Raw genomic sequence first — 17,459 nt, forward strand, 5'->3', positions numbered from 1 at the left:
AAAACTTCAAACTAAGACTAATCAAACAAAAAACATGAAAAATTGCACCATTTCGAGCCCAAAAACTCCTAAAAATGACCTTTCAACCTTAAGTTAAGGCAATCCCAGCAGCTGCACCACTATTAGCACTTGAAGGACAACTAAAGCCCACTTTGGGCCTCTAATGAAACTTAATGCCCGCCTGTTTATCCCGTTTTGAACGATAAAAGTCATTGAAAAATGTGTGAACACATCTTAAAAAAACAGCGCACCAATACAATTAAAATTCTTTGAATTGTAAAAAAAAATAGGAGCGCTATAATAGCCGGCTGAGAAGATGAGGGCGGCTATTAATAAGAAATCCGAACAGGATGCGTTCTAACCCTCAACCTCCGTCGTGCTATACTGAACTCTTAACCACTCAGCTATCGAGTCCTTGTAATATTCTATATTACAATAGCAACATCCTTAATTTCAGAAAGATAGCAATTTAGATCCTGCAAAAGTCAAGTGTGAAAAAGTCGCTCGCTAAGTGATAACAAACGAATTTTCAATAACAAAACTGTAATGCAAGGTTATTGCATTAAAAAGCAACACAAATTAATGAAATTTGCTTCAAACTTCGTTCGAGCGCAATTTAAACAACGCTCTCAATGTGTTTTAAAAATTTGATTTGTATATGCTGGTTCAAACAAGCTCTCAAAATCTGATGTTGTTATCAGATGGGCCATGAAATTCAACAGAAAAGATAACTAGCTAACATCGGGCAAAATGCTCTCAAGCGATAAGTTTCAGAGCCATTGCTATCAGACAATGTCTTTAAAACGCCAATATCCAGGCGTTTTTTATAGATGACTTTAGTAGCATTCTGCAACCAATTGAGCTTGACTGCTGAAAACTGTAAACCAAGAAAACTGTGAACCTGTTATATTGGAAAAAACTCAAAAAGTCAAGGGTAAAAAATCGTTTGAAAAGTTAAATCAAGCAAAATTATTCCAAAAATAGACACACATGACAATAATAATTGCTACAAATTTCATTGGAGAATAATTGACATCTTTTCTTGAAAAACTAATTTCTGAGTCATGGAATTAATTCTTATACTTTAAATTTTTCAACAACAGAACACACTTGACAAAAAGATGCCTCCTATTGTGTTCTGTCACTTGCAAAAATACAAATCGAGTACGCAATTTAAAAACTTCTCAACGTTCTTTGATCTTTTATTTGTTGACATACATAATTCGTCTGCCACGCCTAAAAGATTTAAAACCTACTTTCTGGAAGTTGCAGCAAGCTAGCTTTCGGTGCAGGGTAGGAATTGGGGGGGTGTGGTGATATGGTGGGGGGGGGGGGGGGAGAAACTTCAAAACAGTTTCTCTGAATCGCATACTTGGAGACTAAAAGAGCTGAAAGGCTCTAAGAACACTTAATGCCCGCTGTGCGCTACCTGTTCATCCCGTTTTTGAGGACGAAAAGTCAAAAGCGTCAGACGAAAAATCGTTCATGCGAAAAATCGCATTAAAAAAGACCGACAGGACCTATATAATTGCTACAAACTTCGTTTGAGAGCAATTAATAAGATTTGGATTAGTTCAAGTCAGGTAGAATATTCGAGTCTTTCCCATTATAGCCCCCCCATTATGATATAATTATCATGATTGGTGGTGGTGGTGGGGGGGGGCTATAGGTTATATGACCACTAAGTTCGAAGGTGGGGGCTATAATGGGAAAGACCCGAATATTCTGCAACACCCAAACCTCCCCTCATTACACTTTTCAAACTCTTTCACTTTTTAAGATCTTAATGTATAATTACATTCCACCTCTTATTAGCTAGCAAATCAATACAATAGCAGAGAACGCAATAATTTAATAAAACAGGCCAATGAGAAAATAATTTCTGTCACGTGGGGAAAAGGAAACATACAATATTTCAGCTGACTTTTCAAAACTTTCTAAAAGCTTGTTGGCGAAAACAATTTTTCGTATGACATATTCTCAGTAAGTGAAATATAACAAAATTATATACAACATTTTCCACAACCAAAGAAGCATCAGTCAATCAATGCAAAATCAATAAGATAACCAGTCTTTCGCGGGCAACAAAATTCGAAATTTAAACTAAAAGCTCGTTAAAATTTGAAAATAATACCTCATCGGATAATTATATACAAAAAACAGTAGCGGTCTTCCCTGCAGAACTGCCGAAAAATTGCGAGATCAAATGCAAGGCCTTACGCAAAGAAATATCGAACAAATGGCAAAAACAATAATATTAGCAATTAAGAAACAAGAGGGCTCGTATGAGCCTGTACAGTGGACTCATCAATTTTGAAAAAGCCACTTTGACTCAAAGATTTGACAAAACGACATAAAAAGTAAGCGTTCAGTGAGAAAAAATTGAGAAATAAATAACATATTTGTACCAATGAAAAATCCTATCATGTCGTGGAATCGTCAGTGTACTTCGTCGAAAAACCCAGAGGAGAATTCTCCAAACCACAAGCAAAACAATGTACGTTTTATTCCTACTAACTCCTTGATAAATTTCTAACATTTTTCAAATCAGAGAGTTTAAAAAGAAAGTACAACTTAAGCTCCAAAATTGATAAGATTAAAGATTGTGACCTGTTTTTGAAATGACTTTAAGCTGAAATCATAAAAGTCTTCAGGAAATTAATAAAAACTATATCCAATGGGCGAAAATAAAAAGAACGCCGAAACTTAATCAAAATAGCTAAAATTTTTATTCACAATTTTTTCCCTCTTCAAATCCCTACAAACTGATCAGCTCCTTTCAATTCAAACTGAATTCTAGATGCAAAAAGCTTAAAAAGATTTCAAAGTAATGATTAAGGATTTCAGAAATTCAACATTCGGTGAACAAAATTTCCTTTTCAGTTCTTGAATTAAAAAAGACATGACGCAGTTGAATCTTCTGGAAGCTTAATAATCATTTTTCACTAAATCAAACTAAACAAAGCAACTAAAGTTGGGTAAATTGCTCTCGAACTACAGTCGGGTCAATTTAATTTCGAGGGGGCTGTAGCTCATATAACGTTTTCTTTATGGATGCAAAAAAAAATCCGAATAGGGTGCGTTCGAACCCTCGACCTCCACCGTGCTATACTGAACCCTTAACCACTCAGCTATCGCGCCCTTGTAATATTCTATATTACAATAGCAACATCCTTAATTTCGGAAAAATAGCTATTTAGATCCCGCAAAAATTCACTTTAGATCCGACCCACAATTTAGATCCCGTGAAAGTTTCTCGCGAAGAGATATCAAACGAATGTTCAAAAAGAAACTGTATAGCAATGTTATTGTTCCGACCCCACTTAAGGGGGGGGGGGAGGAACTATATACTCAAGTGGGTTTTTTGTTCAGACAATTTTGGCCGATCGATATATTCATCGCAGAGAGAGTTCAGACTGGTATCATTAGAAAGCTTGTCCAGCGTAGAATATGGAATTAGAAAAATTTTTTGATTTGCATTTCTTACAGGGAGTTATCGAGGTTTAAACTTCTGAGAAAAAGTTATCGAGGTTTAAACTTCTGAGAGTGAATTCCGTTGATTTTATTCACATTTTCAGGAATTTTTGACTAAAATTTCGCTAATTTTGAAAAAATTTGTTAAATTTTTTAAAAAACTGTTGCTGATTTTATTTTTAAAGGCAAAAACTATTGTCAGCTTTTTTATTTCATTTTTTGTCAAAAGTTCTGGCTAAGTATTTCAAAATTCAGACTTTTTCATCGAAAACAGCACAAAATAAGCGTCTTTAGTCCACTTTGATTAAATTTTCAGGAAGTACACACCCAAACACCACCAACACAATCTTTGTAGACTCAAATGGGGGCTATTTCTTCTTCATGTTCTGTTGCGAGTGCTCCGTAATTAAAACTTTGCCGTTTTTCCTAACTTTACTCGATGATTATCAAAAACGCAGTATTTATTTTTTATTTTCTAACTATAAAAAAATTTATATCTATAAAATTCGAAAAATTAAGTCTTCTTAGTGGACGAACAGAATAAACAGGGCCAGTTTTGGACCAATCTTGGACTGTTACAACACAAAAATAAGTCGGATTGTAATCAGTCGGTCTTTTTATTTAAAAAAATTCTATCTTTTTTATATTTTAATGAAATAACAGAACGTTTGAAATCAAAGCTCACTATTAATAGGTCCAAATCACTTCTTAATTAGCTCCAAACTATTTTATCTAGTTTATTACTTAAAAGCCTATTGTCGTTTTGACTTTTAAAAATATATTTTTTTAAAATAAATAATGGATTATTGAACTTTGCCTCCAGTTTTGTCTTAATTTGGTCAGCTTGTAGCTTAGTGTCAGCAATGAAAGAATGCTTCTTCTTTCTACTGCTTACAAATTCCTTCTTTATTGCGAATTTACTACTTAAGTAATGCTTTTCTGGCTTTGATACCACTAGATTTCACATTTTTTTTCAGATATTTGCCCATTTTTCAATTTTTCTAGTTTTGTCACATTATCACGCTATTGACGGTTCATATGTCACATTATCGGCGTTCAAAATAAGGCACAATCGATAATATTAAAATCCTTGAGGATAAAGTCTGGTTTTAACTACTTCTACAATACTTTCTTGAAGAATTCAATTGAATTTTTTAATTTTGTCTTCAACTGTCGTTTCTAATTAATTTGTCTTTTTAGTCGTATGATATTTTATGTACAATGACCCAGTTTTGTTGGCTTTTCATGGAAGAATAGATGGGCCGATATTCTGATATCAGTAGATAGCTGAAGCCTTTCGTGACTTCGATAACTATTGCTTTCCAAAACAAAAAAAAAACACTTTTTAACTTCGCAATTTTGTTCCTTTTTTCTGTTTGTTACCTAGTCTCTTTCACTACAGGCCAAATTTGACAATATTGTTGTCAAGGAAAGGTGTCCAAGGGATTGGTGTCACAAAATCTAAAAATTTTAAAGATCTCGTTATGACTTAAGTTGCTTCGACACAAGTTTTTCACTAAAAAAAGCAAATTAATTTCTGATTTTTGTCAAATTTTACGGCCTTTTTGTAGACTTAAGATATATTCTGGATAATTGCAGGTCTCAAGGGCATCCTCTGGAAGAATATACGAGCCTATTTAATTATTTAATCTCGTAATTAATGGCTTTCATGTCTTGGAAATTTTTTTTCGAAAAAAAGACAAGTAGTACTTAATTTTGCTTTTTCTTTTTTGTCTGCTTTTTACCTGGTTTCATTAATGAGAAGTCACATAATACAATCTCGGTTTTTGAAGGAGCTGCATTCAAACATAATTTGAGTGCCAAAGTATGGCTTTACGGCTTTGAAAGCGTTTTCTGGCAAAATGTAAGTGATTTTTTGTTTGTTGTCTATTTGTTGTTCTTTTTGTAACCTCATAAAAATTGAATCCCGAAAGCTCTTAATTCCCATTTTAATAAACATTGGTAATTGTAAAACTATGGGATATTTTAATTGATTTCTAATGGTTTGCATTACTTTGAAATAAATTGTTTTTAGAAAAAAAATAAGCGAACTTCTCAAATTTACTAATTTTGTTCTTTATTCTCCAATTGTTACCAAGCCTTATTATGGACTGGTCCCATATCTTTTCTGGTGAAATACAAGTTATTTTGTTTAGTTTCTGTTTTATCTGACGCTATTTTGACTTGATTATTAGGTTTTATTTAAAAAGGGACAAAATTTTCGATTATGATTTGATTTTACTGTTTTGTTAGATTTTGCTGTTCGTCTTGAATCGCTTTCTTAATAATGGCAGATCTCGTCAATCTAATGCATCATTTTTACTCCACTGAGTTATTTGCCTTGGAGGCTATCTTTTCGTCCATACACCAATTTTTTTTCTTTTTGAAAAATACTTGACTTTTTGGGGTTTTCTATCTGTTCCTCATTTGGTAGACAATTATGCTAAAAATGTGGATAAGGGGGGTCGGAACTTTATGTGCAATCGCACATTACCGAGCCTCCTTGTTACATTAAAAAGCAACACACGTTTACAAAAATTTTCTTCAAACTTCGTTCGAGAGCAATTTAAAGAACGTTTTCAATGTGCTCTGAAATATGATTTACACATGCTGATTCAAATAAGCTCTCAAAATCTGATGTTACCAGATGAGCCATTAATTTCAACAGAAAACATAACCAGCTAACGTCGCGCAAAATGCTCTCAAGCGATAAGTTTCAGCGCCATTGCTCTCAGGCAATGTCTTTAAAAATGGAACCAATATCAGGAATTTTTAATCTGACTTTACTAGGATGCTTCAACCAATTGAGCTTGGCTGCTGAAAACTGTCAGCCACAGAACCTGTTATATTGGGAAAAACTCAAAAAGTCAAGGATAAAAAATCGTTTGAAAATTTAAATCAAACAAAATTATTACAAAAATGGTCACACAATAATAATTGCTACAAATTTCATTGGAGAGTAATTGACATCTTTTCTTGAACATACCCGGCAGATTTCCAGAAAAAAGCCGCCGTTGACGCGCTAGACGCACATTGTGATTGAAAAAGAAAAGAAAAAACGAGATTGAAATTGACAAAAATTCTCCTAAGTTTCAAAAATTTCAGTGTGCAGTTTCAGTTAGATTCTAAACCTATACTTACTTCAGCCTCTAAACTGAAGGGTATGAAGCTTAATACTAATATCAGCTAGCAATCGGTCTAATGAACTTTGATAACCTATGGCACTATGACTTAATGACCGGGCGTTTATCGGTTTATCCCGTATCTTTTGATTTTGCTCTTTTGACATTGACCCTATTCACTACATTACGTAATTAAAAAAAAACATAGCAGGAATAAATAACAAGTCCTGAAGTACAAAAAAATAACAAGTCCTGAAGTACAATTCAAAGAATTTTCATTGACTAAACAACAAACTAGACCTATAACGGACTATAAGTGAATTGGGAAAACCATTTCAAAAAAATCAGATCAAAAAAATTTTTAAAAAAATGAAAATCTATGTCAGAATGCCGCATGGGAACGAAAAACCACTAACGAGAAAGTGAATTTTTGTTCAAACACCGTTTTCTCACTCTACTTTAAAATTAGAGCAAAAAAAATCACGCCGCCAAACCACTCGATTTTTCGCTCCACTTCCTGTTTCGGCGTGACCAAAATCACTACTCCAATTTGACTTCAAGAATCATGAAAATGTGTGAACAGATCTTTTAAAAAAAGACAGCGCCCCAATGCAATTCAAATTCTTTGAATGATATACAAAAGGAGAGTGCTTAAATAATAGCCGCTTGAGAGGATGACGGCGGCTATTAACAGGCTAATTTCTGAGACATGGAACTAATTCTTATCCTTGAAATTTTTCAACAACAGAACACACTTGACAAAAAGATGCCTCCTATTGTGTTCTGTCACTTGCAAAAATACAAATCGAGTACGCAATTTAAAAACTTCTCAACGTTCTTTGATCTTTTATTTGATGATATACATAATTCGTCTGCCACGCCTAAAAGATTTAAAACATACTTTCTGGAAGTTGCAGCAAGCTAGCTTTCGGTCAACTTCTAGAATCTTACTTCAAATAAATCAGTGGTCTGAAGATTAGGCTCACTTTTGTTTCAATTCAGTCACTTCAGGCAGCCAATGAACGGAACAAATTTAATCGCTTTTACAAAAGCAGTTCGCATTTTTTGGCTTTTAGGCAACTTTGTTTCAAGTAATGTAACTCAACTTTGATTTGTAAAAACGCAAAATAGCCTCTCGAGTGTTTCACCGCTATCAAGCATACCTAAGCATGCAAATAACTGACTTACCGCTTGCTCGAGCGAAATAACTAACTTATGCTTGTCGCGCTTTTTTGAAAAATTGCTTTGCTTTCGAGATTATCTACAAGACTTAAATAGCGGGTCAACTAATTCAAACTCAATATAAAGCAACATACAGATCTCCACAAATGCACCATTAGGTATATTCAATAATATTCATTAGGTATATTCAATAACTCTATTGTTACTCACCCTAAGTATTGTAACTAACCCTGGCTCAGGATCTGCCTGGCAATGTCCTCCATCTGGACAGGTTTAGCCTCCAAATTGGCAAACATCATAGCCTTCAGTTGATTCTTGGCTCTCTCTAGCTCTTCGCTGTCTATTTGTGACTGCACCATGTTTAACAACTCCTTCACGCCAACTGCACATGTATCACGCACACGTTCAGGCTCACAAGACAACTGAGAATACAAGATTAGGTACGAAATCTCTCCTATTTTCAGCAGAACTTGAGCGGTAACTTTTCTGCCTCAATTTACTTTTCAAATTTTCTTACCGTCTTTTAAAATATTTTTAGTTTGAAAAGTAACAAATTCCATATCTGAATTATATCAAATGTTTATCAGATGATACGAGTCCTATTTGCATATTAAGACGTACACAGACGTTCCCAGTTGATGACTGATTGATTTCAATCAAGACCTGATTAACATTGCTCACCTGTAAAGCGAAGAGCCCGCAGTCAGAGTAAGGGAAGTTGAGAACTGATGCATGCTGAACATAGTAGTGTCTATTCAGCACATTCAGGTACATTCGAGAGTACATGCCCTTACCAGGGCCACCTAAACAACAATGTAAAATCAAACATAGCCGGCGAGATTGCTGGAAAATAGCCGCCGTTGACGCGCTAGACGCACATCGGGATTGAACAAAATTTTTTCCTAAGTTAAAAAATTGTTCTAATTCAGTGTGCAAAGCTTCTAAATTGAAGGGTATCGAGCTTAATACTAATATCAGATAGCAATCGCTCTAAGGAACTTTGATAACCTAATTCAAAAAGACTTAATGACCGGGCTTTATCGGTTTATCCCGTTTCATTTGATTTTTCGCTTTTTGACAGTGACCGTATTCGCTTAATTGCGTAATTCAATGCCTAAAAGCATTTAAAATCCATTCAGTTGATACAGAGTGAAAATCGTGACTTATGTAAAACGAAAAACCTGATCAAAAGGTAAAGCGAATAAAAAAAACATAGGACAAGTCCTGACGTACAATTCAAAGAATTTTCATTGACTAAACAACAAACTAGACCTAGAATGGACTATGACTGAATTGGGAAAACCATTTCGAAAGAAAAATGAGATCAAAAAATTGTAAAAAAAAGAACATCAATGTCAAAATGACTAAAAAAATTTTGGGCCTAAAATGAACTATGAATGGATTGGGAAAACTATTTGGAAAAAATCCGATCCAAAAATCGAACATAGCTGGCAAATTGCCAGAAAATAGCCGCAATAGCTTCATAGATCTGTAGTCTCAAAAAGAAGGTAATAAAGACAGACCAAAAAAAAACTTTCTTTTCATGAAGGGCTGAGATGCTAAATTTTGATTAAGAATCTGTATAACTTATTGCTGTTTCTATTAGCTGCTCTTAAATAACCTTCAATTAGAGTGACAAGCACTCATTTGACCTTATCTCTTTGAATTAAAGCAAAGAAAAGTCGATTTCAGAGTGAGGAAGTCATTTTCAAGAGTGAGGCAAGTCATCCGTGACCAAAAATTTAAACATAACCGACTAACGTCGGGCGAATTGCTCTCAAACGACCGGAGAGCGGTTGGCTTGGTCAGTAGCTAGCCACGGGGGGGGGGTGCACCGGGGGCTGATGGGGGCAGCACTGGGTGGGGGGGGGGGGGCAAAAGCGCGGTGGGGAGGGGGGGTGGAGCCAATAGTGGGGGTGGGGGGTCAACAAAGGGGGGGGGGGGGGTGTCAACCTCTAAGAACCGCCCCTCACACCATAAGTATAAGTATAAGTCTCCAAGACAGTTTGAGCTGAAACAGACCTGAAAGGCTCTGAGAGCACATAATGCCCGCTGGGCGCTACCTGTTTATCCCGTTTTTGAGGACGAAAAGTCAAAAGCGTCAGACGAAAAATTGGTCAAGCGAAAAATCGCATTAAAAAAGACCGACAGGACTAATATAATTGCTACAAACTTCGTTTGAGAGCAATTAATCACGCGAATGAACAAAAAAAACTAGCTCCACTAAAGTGATAAATGACGTCACGCACGCATTTCAGTTGAAATTGCATGAACGAATTAACAAAAAGCAGATTTGAAGTGGTTGTGACGTCATATGGTCGTAACAAAAATCTTAACGACGGAATAAATTTAAAAAACCAAGAGAAGGCCAATATTAGCCTCAGCTATCAATTTGCGGCTATTAAAAAAGTCAAAAATGAAATTGCCGCATGTGAACAAAAACCACTAGCGAGAAAGCGAATTATTGTTCAAACACCGTTTTCTCACTGCTTTAAAATTAGTTAGAAAATTTCGCGCCGCAAAATCACTCGCTTTTTTGCTCCACTTCCTGTTTCGGCGTGACAAAAATCACTACTCTAATTTGACTTCAAAAATCATGAAAATGTGTGAACAGATCTTAAAAAAAGACAGTGCCCCAATACAATTCCAATTCCTTGAATTGTAAAAAAGGAGAGCACCTAAATAATAGCCGTTTGAGAAGCTGATGGCAGCTATTAAAAATCAAGAAGCAAAAAACAATCTACTGCCGTTTAATTGTACTCCTGCTAATTTGCTACAATTTTATGTTCTTGAAATCATAACATTTAAAACGAAGCCATTATTTTGCCAAATTTGCAAAGTCATGATAACGGTAAGTTCCACTCTCTTATATTTTTCTGCTTCTATGTCGTGAAAGAGAGAAAAGTGTTTTGGAAGACTGTATTCTGTTTAGTGATACTGATGAGGCCAGAGCGATTGTTTTATAGAGTTCACAAAGGTGTGATATAAATCGTCAAATTTGAGAATAAATGAGTGTGGCTTGTTTTACGCACATAAAATGAATGAAAAGGTTTGGCATCAAAAGCCAGGAAAATCAGATCCAAGGGATATGACTTCCGCAGAGAACATAAACTAAAACTACATAAACTAAGCACTCCCAAAACGAAACATCAAAGATGAAGCACTAAAATTGATAAAATCAGGCCGACTCAGGACCCAGTCAATCATATTAGCTAATGTGGGACCTCTAGCCTCATGGACTAGAGAAATACATTGAGCGGATAGCATTATAAGGTTCGGAGAGCAATGAAAAATGTGTTAGTAAAATTGGAAAACCGGGAACGCATTGATAGCCAATAAATTTGAAGTACTTATGATAAGGAATAAAAATCTATAGCATATTTTGCGGCCACGTTTCATTTTTCAAACCTAGGATGCGCTAGAATTTGTTATATTTCCATGCTTATTTATCGAGTTGGAAAGCGACATCATATGTTATGCAAGATTGTATTCTGCAGTGCTACTGAATAGGTCAGAGCGACTGTTTTATAAGATTTTACAAAGGTGTGGGATTTTACAAGGGTATAAGGTTTTACAATTTTTTCCATTAGCTGCCATGATGGTATAGTTACAATGATTGGGAGATATAGGTTATCTGACAACTAATGTGGAGGTCTATAATGGGAAAGACTCAAGAAGGTTTAGTATGAACCCAATTGACGAGATTGGACTTGGGGAGTGTTTTTTGTGGGGCGGGGTGACTGAGGGGGTGAAACTTTTAAGATTAACTTATTAGAGACTAGTAAAGAGTAAGGCTCTAAGAGGGCTGCTCAGCCACTTAATGCCCTGTTTTAAACTCTTTATGCAGTTTTTGAGTACGAAGAGGTAAAAAGGTCAGACAAAAATAAGAAAAAAACCACAGAACAGACCACAGGACTAATATATTTGCTAAACTTCGCTACATATTTGAGAGCAATTAAAAGTACGTATTTTATCGCTATCGCACCAAACCAAGGTAATCGAGAGAAAATAAAGATTTGTATTAACCAAATATGAACAGGACAAGATATATCATCTCAATAAATAACCTAAGCTACAGTACATCATCTATCTTAAACAATAAATCTTTAAAAATATCCTTTTGTTTGCCTCAGCAAAATTTTGTTGCCAAGATTATCCGTCTTTGTCTCCGATTCCAGATCGCAGACGTGGATTACTTTGAAAAAAAATAATAAACGAACAAATATGACAAGAATTAGCAAAATCGATTAAAAAATCCGCTTTTATAGACTACTTTCCAATAAGTGAAATGGCCCCCAAACTGCCGGAATAGTTGGCAAAGTTGCGAAAAACAGCCTCCGTTGAGTCACATCACGCACAAAGTTATTGAATCAGAAGAAAAGATAGAAATTGGCAGAAGTTTTCTAAATGTCAAAAAGTGTTAATTTGGTATGCATTGTGTGCGCAGATTCAGTTACATTCTAAAAATATACTTAATTCGGTTCATAAACTGAAGGCTCTCAATTAGGCGATTAACAATAGTTAAGGCAAGCTAGTGACCGCTATAAACAATTTTAATAACCAAATGCACTGTGACTTAACTACCATGATTAATAGGTTAATGCCGTTTTTGAAATTGACCTTTCGACATAGAACATATTCATTAGATTGCGTAAATCAAAGAGTGAAAGAATTTAAAACCCATTTAGCTGAACAAATGAGGGCGGTAAGTCAGGAGACAAACGCGAAAGTGGTGACTTATGTACAACGAGAAAGGTGATAAAAAAAGAATAAAAAAGAATTCAAAAAAGGGAGAGCGCCTAAATAATAGACGTTGAGAGGCTGACGGCGGTTATTGATAAGGGACTTTTATTACATATATGAGCTTCTGTGACTATAAATTCATCCATGTTAAAAAAGTTTAAAGTGCAAACGTTAATTTGAGTGAGGTGAGTCACGTACGATTAATAAAATCTAAGCGAGCAAATTACCGAAAAGCTTTTACTAGAGAGAGAGAGAGAGAGAGAGAGAGAGAGAGTAAAAAAAAACGTCACGCGAACAAATGCCGTTATAGGGAAGACAAAATCAATCATAAAAAGTTGACTTTTTGAGCTTCACTGTCTGCACAAATGTAAAACGGAAAAAGCATCAGACTTCAAAAAACACCCAAAAATGATTCCGGAAGCGGTTCGAAGCCTCTGACCTTCCCAGAAAACCACAATTGCAGTCCAAACATCTGTCTGTCTGCAAAAACTATTTACCCGAGTTAATTAATGATTTGATAGAGTTTTGAACCCTTGTCATAAACAGAAAATTTTCAACAATGTCATCAGTGAAGCAAACAAACAAAAAACGACTTACGACGTCACTCATAAACCATACAAAAATGACACTCAAATTTAATTCCAATCACAAAATTTTACAAGAGAAAACTTACTGTGAAATCATGAAACCGATAATTTTATATTTTTAGAAACATACTGGTAAAATTGAAAAACGATCCAAGGTCTTTAAGATGTACAAAAACTGATAAGGTTAAAAAAAAACTGATATAAGCACGAAACAAAAAATAAAATTCAAGTAACATTAGGCTAAAGCTAGCCCCAACAAACCCTAGCTATATCTTTTTTAACAACATTAAGGCAGAACAAATAAAACTATAAATTATAGAAATAATTTTGCGCAGATATTAATTTGAAAAAACGCCCACTGCTGAGCTTTAAGGTTACGTAAAGTCGCATTGTGAAAAATAGTAACAAGGCATGATCATAATATTTGAAGTTAAGTTGGAAGTATGAAAGCAAGTACGTTTCAATATTGAGCATTGAAATTAAATTTACAAACCAACCGAATAATTACGAGTAGAATTTCATTAAAAAACACCTTACCTCACAAAAAAGAGTCAATCAATGCATGTATTGTCGAAGGTATGTAGCCATATACACTTATTACAAAATAAGTGCGGTCGAAGCTCTAAACAAAGTAATTATTGAAAAGAAAACCAGAAATTAACTGAAAAAATGTAAAACACGAAACACTTTTGCATTTGAAACACAATTAGGCTCCCAAAAAAACAATTTCATAATTTCAGAGAGGCATACATATTGCAGCAGTGCCAATCAAAACATAACCGACTATCGCCGGGTGATTTGCTCTCAAACGACCGGCGAGCGGTTGGCTTCGTCAGTAGAAGCTACGGTTTGGTGGGGCTAGTTTTAGCCTAATTGAAGGGGCGTGAGGTGAGCGCAACGGTGTGGTGGTGTGTGGGGTGCTTCGAGGGATTTATGGTGGGCAATGGTGGGGGTCTTTGTCTGCACAGCGCCACGTCCTTACGGCCCGACCGATGCGCAGGAAGGGGGATTGGAAGGATAAGAAGTGAAAGGGGCTGATGTGAGAGACGGGTGAAGTGGATGGGGGTGTGGGGTCAACCTCTAAGAACCGCCCTTCACACCACGAGTATACGTCTCCAAAACAGTTTCTGTGAATCGCATACTAGTTAGCTGAAAGACTCTAAGAGAACTTAATGTCTCCTGACGCTACCTGTCTATACCATTTTTGTGGACGAAAATTCAAATGGGTCAGACGAAAAATCGGTCAACCAAAAAATCGCATAAAAAGACAATAGAACTAATATAATTGCTACAAAATTTGTCTGAGAGCACTTAAAAATATTTCTAAACAAAATACAAGAAAAAATGGACCCAAATGGAGAAAAACTCCTAAAAACGGTTATATATATTTGCCATTATCACACGAAAAATCATTATGAAAATACTTCTCTGGATCAGAAAAGTTTGCCCGCGGGGCAACTTTACTCTCTTTCCGCTTTCATGTCAAAATACCGCCTAAAATAGCACTTTCGCTTTAAAAAAACTTAGAAACCGATACTCCTCTACGAGTCAAAACAAAAGCCGAACGACAGCAACATAGCTACACAACACCACATTCAGTTACCGCATATACACTTGTATTAACTTTCCCAATATAAAGCGGCTAGGTGACCAGATAAGAACATGAAAGCCATATCGCGATGGGATAGCAAGCGGAACGCTGTTTTGTCTAACCGCTACAACAACAAACATGAGGGGCGAGTCAAACTCTTAAGAACCACCCTTCACGCCACATATTTGTCTCCTCGAAACAGTTTCGGCGAGACCTCGCATGATTAGACTAGTGAGGCGTAGGGCTCGAAAAGAGCTGCTCAGTCACTTAACGCTCTCCTGGTTTTACCTGTTTGTGCTGTCTTTGAGGACAAAATTTAGAAGCGCCAGAAGAGAAATCGCATAAGACTGCAGGACTAATATAATTGAAACAAACTCATTAACAACAAAAAAAATTAACCAACTAACGTCAGGCGAATTGTTTCAAACCGATCGGCGAGCGGTTAGCTTTGCCTGTAGCTAGCTACGGTTTAGTGAGGCTAGCTATAGCTTAATTGAAGGGTGTGAGGTGGGCGCAGCGGGGGGGGGGGGTGCACCGGGGTGAGGGAGGCGACAGTGCGGTTACAGGGGGAGGAGGACTTTGGCTGAACGGGGCCCGTACGGCCTGAACGATGTGCAGGAGTAGGGATTGGGGGGGGGAGAGTGAGTGGGTGCTGACGTTGGGGGTTGGGGTGCTGGGAGAGCCAATTTCTAAGAACCACCCTTCAAACCATACGTATACGTCTCCAAAACAGTTTCTGTTAATCGCATACTTGGAGACCAGTGAGCTGAAAGGCTCTAAGAGAAATTAATTCCCACTGAGCGCTACATATTTATCCAGTTTTTGAGGACGAAAAGTCAAATGGGTCAGACGAAAAATCGCGTAAAAACCACAGGACTAATATAATTGCTACAAACTTTGTTTGAGAGCAATTAACAACATACGCGTATATTAGAACGTGATTTACCTGCCGAGAAAGAGCTGCCACCTCCCATGAGAAAGCTAAGGACAGTGGCAGTCACGTAGTCCTCGTGCAGACTACTGACACTTTCAAGTCCAATAACTACATGAGCCAACTCAGGCAAGGGGTTGTCGCCGCCTACACAATAAAAACTGAAATAACAGGCACCTGTTTCTTTTCCACTGAAGAATAAATTATCGCTCCCAAACGCCCACAAGAATTGTAATAGGTGGAAAATAGATAGTTCTAGATAACATTTCTGCAACTATATCAAATGGACATTGCTTCACAGATTTTATGTCGTGATTACCAGTGACAGGAGTGAGTCTTTTGTCAATCCTCAGTTCTCCCCCTGTGTACTGTCCTAATGACTCATCCACTTCTAACAGCTTTGCATCTTTGTACGATGAGTCTTCGAAGTTAAACATAGTCTCTACCAATTTGCACAGCTCATCGTGATCCAAACCTAAATTTTGAACGTTCACCATAAAAATGTAAAGAGCAATTGAGTACACTACCGTTTTACTTATGCAAAAATTTACAGTTAAATTACTGTCTTGCCATACAGGCAACCCCCCCCCCCCCCCCCCACACACACACACACAGATAAAACACCTCAACCACACACACGAGACATTCCCCCACAAAAACCACACCAGCGAACAATTAAAAATGTCCACAACAAATTGCAGATCGCCAGAAAAGCCGCGATACCCTCGTGGACCTGTAATTTCAAAATTTCAAAGAAAAGAGTGGCGAGACCTAGAAAAACTTCGAAAAACAACAGGCTTTACTACAAATTGTTGTGATATCTGTAAATGGTTTAGAATTATGAATTGTAGTTTCCTTCAAGTAACCTTTAAATAGTATAACTCCTTTAAATAATCCAATCAAAGTAAGTGAAAGACATTTTGAGAAAAAGTCGATTTGAAAGTGAAGTAAATCAAGAGTGACCAAAAGGTTCGTCACGCCGATAAGCAACAAATTTGCTCCGATCAGCGTGAAGACGTTACGCTCATAGTTTGTCAACAATTTGCATATATATGATCAAACAAAAATCTGATTTGAAAAGAGTGTGTCGTCACATGAAACAAAAGAGTCGACGACCAAATGAAAAAAGAGTATAATTCCCGAAAAACAACTCAAAGAATTGAATAAAATAGACCTGACAATCAGCTTCATTAGAAGATCTGCCTTTGAGAGCCAACAATGCAGCGACCAATACGAACACGAACATAAAAACAAAGAAAATTTTTTGAAAAACCTCAACAATGTAACTCATTTTTACGCAATCTGTTATTGTCAAAGGTATTAAAAACAACAAAATTTTAATATACTTATTCACTGTGAGACCTCAGACATCATAAAACAGCATTGCGAGCAAAAGTAGACAACAAAGACTTACGGTTACTTAACTTAAGTCTTTATAACATAAATTCGAACACGTTAAAAGACTCAACTCTAACTTAGAATCATAAACAGCAATATTGTCAATAATATCTAAATAAAGAACCTATTAAAATTACAAACAATAAGATTGCGTGACAGGACAACGAAACAATATAACCGGGCAAAAAAATTGTGAAAGGTGTCAAAATCATATTATTATTGGATCCTCATTGGGGGCTTTCAAAACTCAGACAAAAAACATTAGAACAAATCTATAATGTATAGTGGTACTCACAAAAAAATGCAAATGAGACAAAAAAACAAGCAAAAACAAGTCTAAATGCCGCACGTAAAAAATTATACAAAAATTTCTCAGTCGACTTCCAAAAGCAAAACAAATTTTTGCATTTCAAATAATAAATCTAGAAAAT

The 17,459-nt window shown here is 36.1% G+C and overlaps 3 protein-coding genes across 3 annotated transcripts in view; 1 reads left to right on the plus strand and 2 right to left on the minus strand.

Moving 5' to 3' along the window:
• Positions 1-17,459, minus strand: part of LOC142336458 (sodium-dependent serotonin transporter-like) — a 526,993-nt gene that overhangs the window by 315,327 nt on the left and 194,207 nt on the right. The gene's annotated exons all lie outside the window — the stretch shown is intronic.
• The window catches only part of LOC142336452 (dynein axonemal light chain 1-like), a 46,591-nt gene that overhangs the window by 18,737 nt on the left and 10,395 nt on the right, over positions 1-17,459 (plus strand). The gene's annotated exons all lie outside the window — the stretch shown is intronic.
• LOC142336451 (mitochondrial-processing peptidase subunit alpha-like) overlaps positions 1-17,459 on the minus strand; it is a 30,043-nt gene that overhangs the window by 6,650 nt on the left and 5,934 nt on the right. The window contains exons 5-8 of the mRNA XM_075385296.1: positions 15,950-16,105; positions 15,646-15,777; positions 8,460-8,581; positions 8,008-8,200 (exon numbers count right to left, since the gene is read on the minus strand). Of these exons, the coding sequence (XP_075241411.1) occupies positions 8,008-8,200; positions 8,460-8,581; positions 15,646-15,777; positions 15,950-16,105 (603 nt within the window). The remainder of the gene's footprint in view (positions 1-8,007; positions 8,201-8,459; positions 8,582-15,645; positions 15,778-15,949; positions 16,106-17,459) is intronic.

This window comes from Convolutriloba macropyga, chromosome 3, assembly GCF_964194025.1.
Source record: "Convolutriloba macropyga chromosome 3, txConMacr16.3, whole genome shotgun sequence".
Classification (NCBI taxonomy): Eukaryota; Metazoa; Xenacoelomorpha; order Acoela; family Convolutidae; genus Convolutriloba; species Convolutriloba macropyga.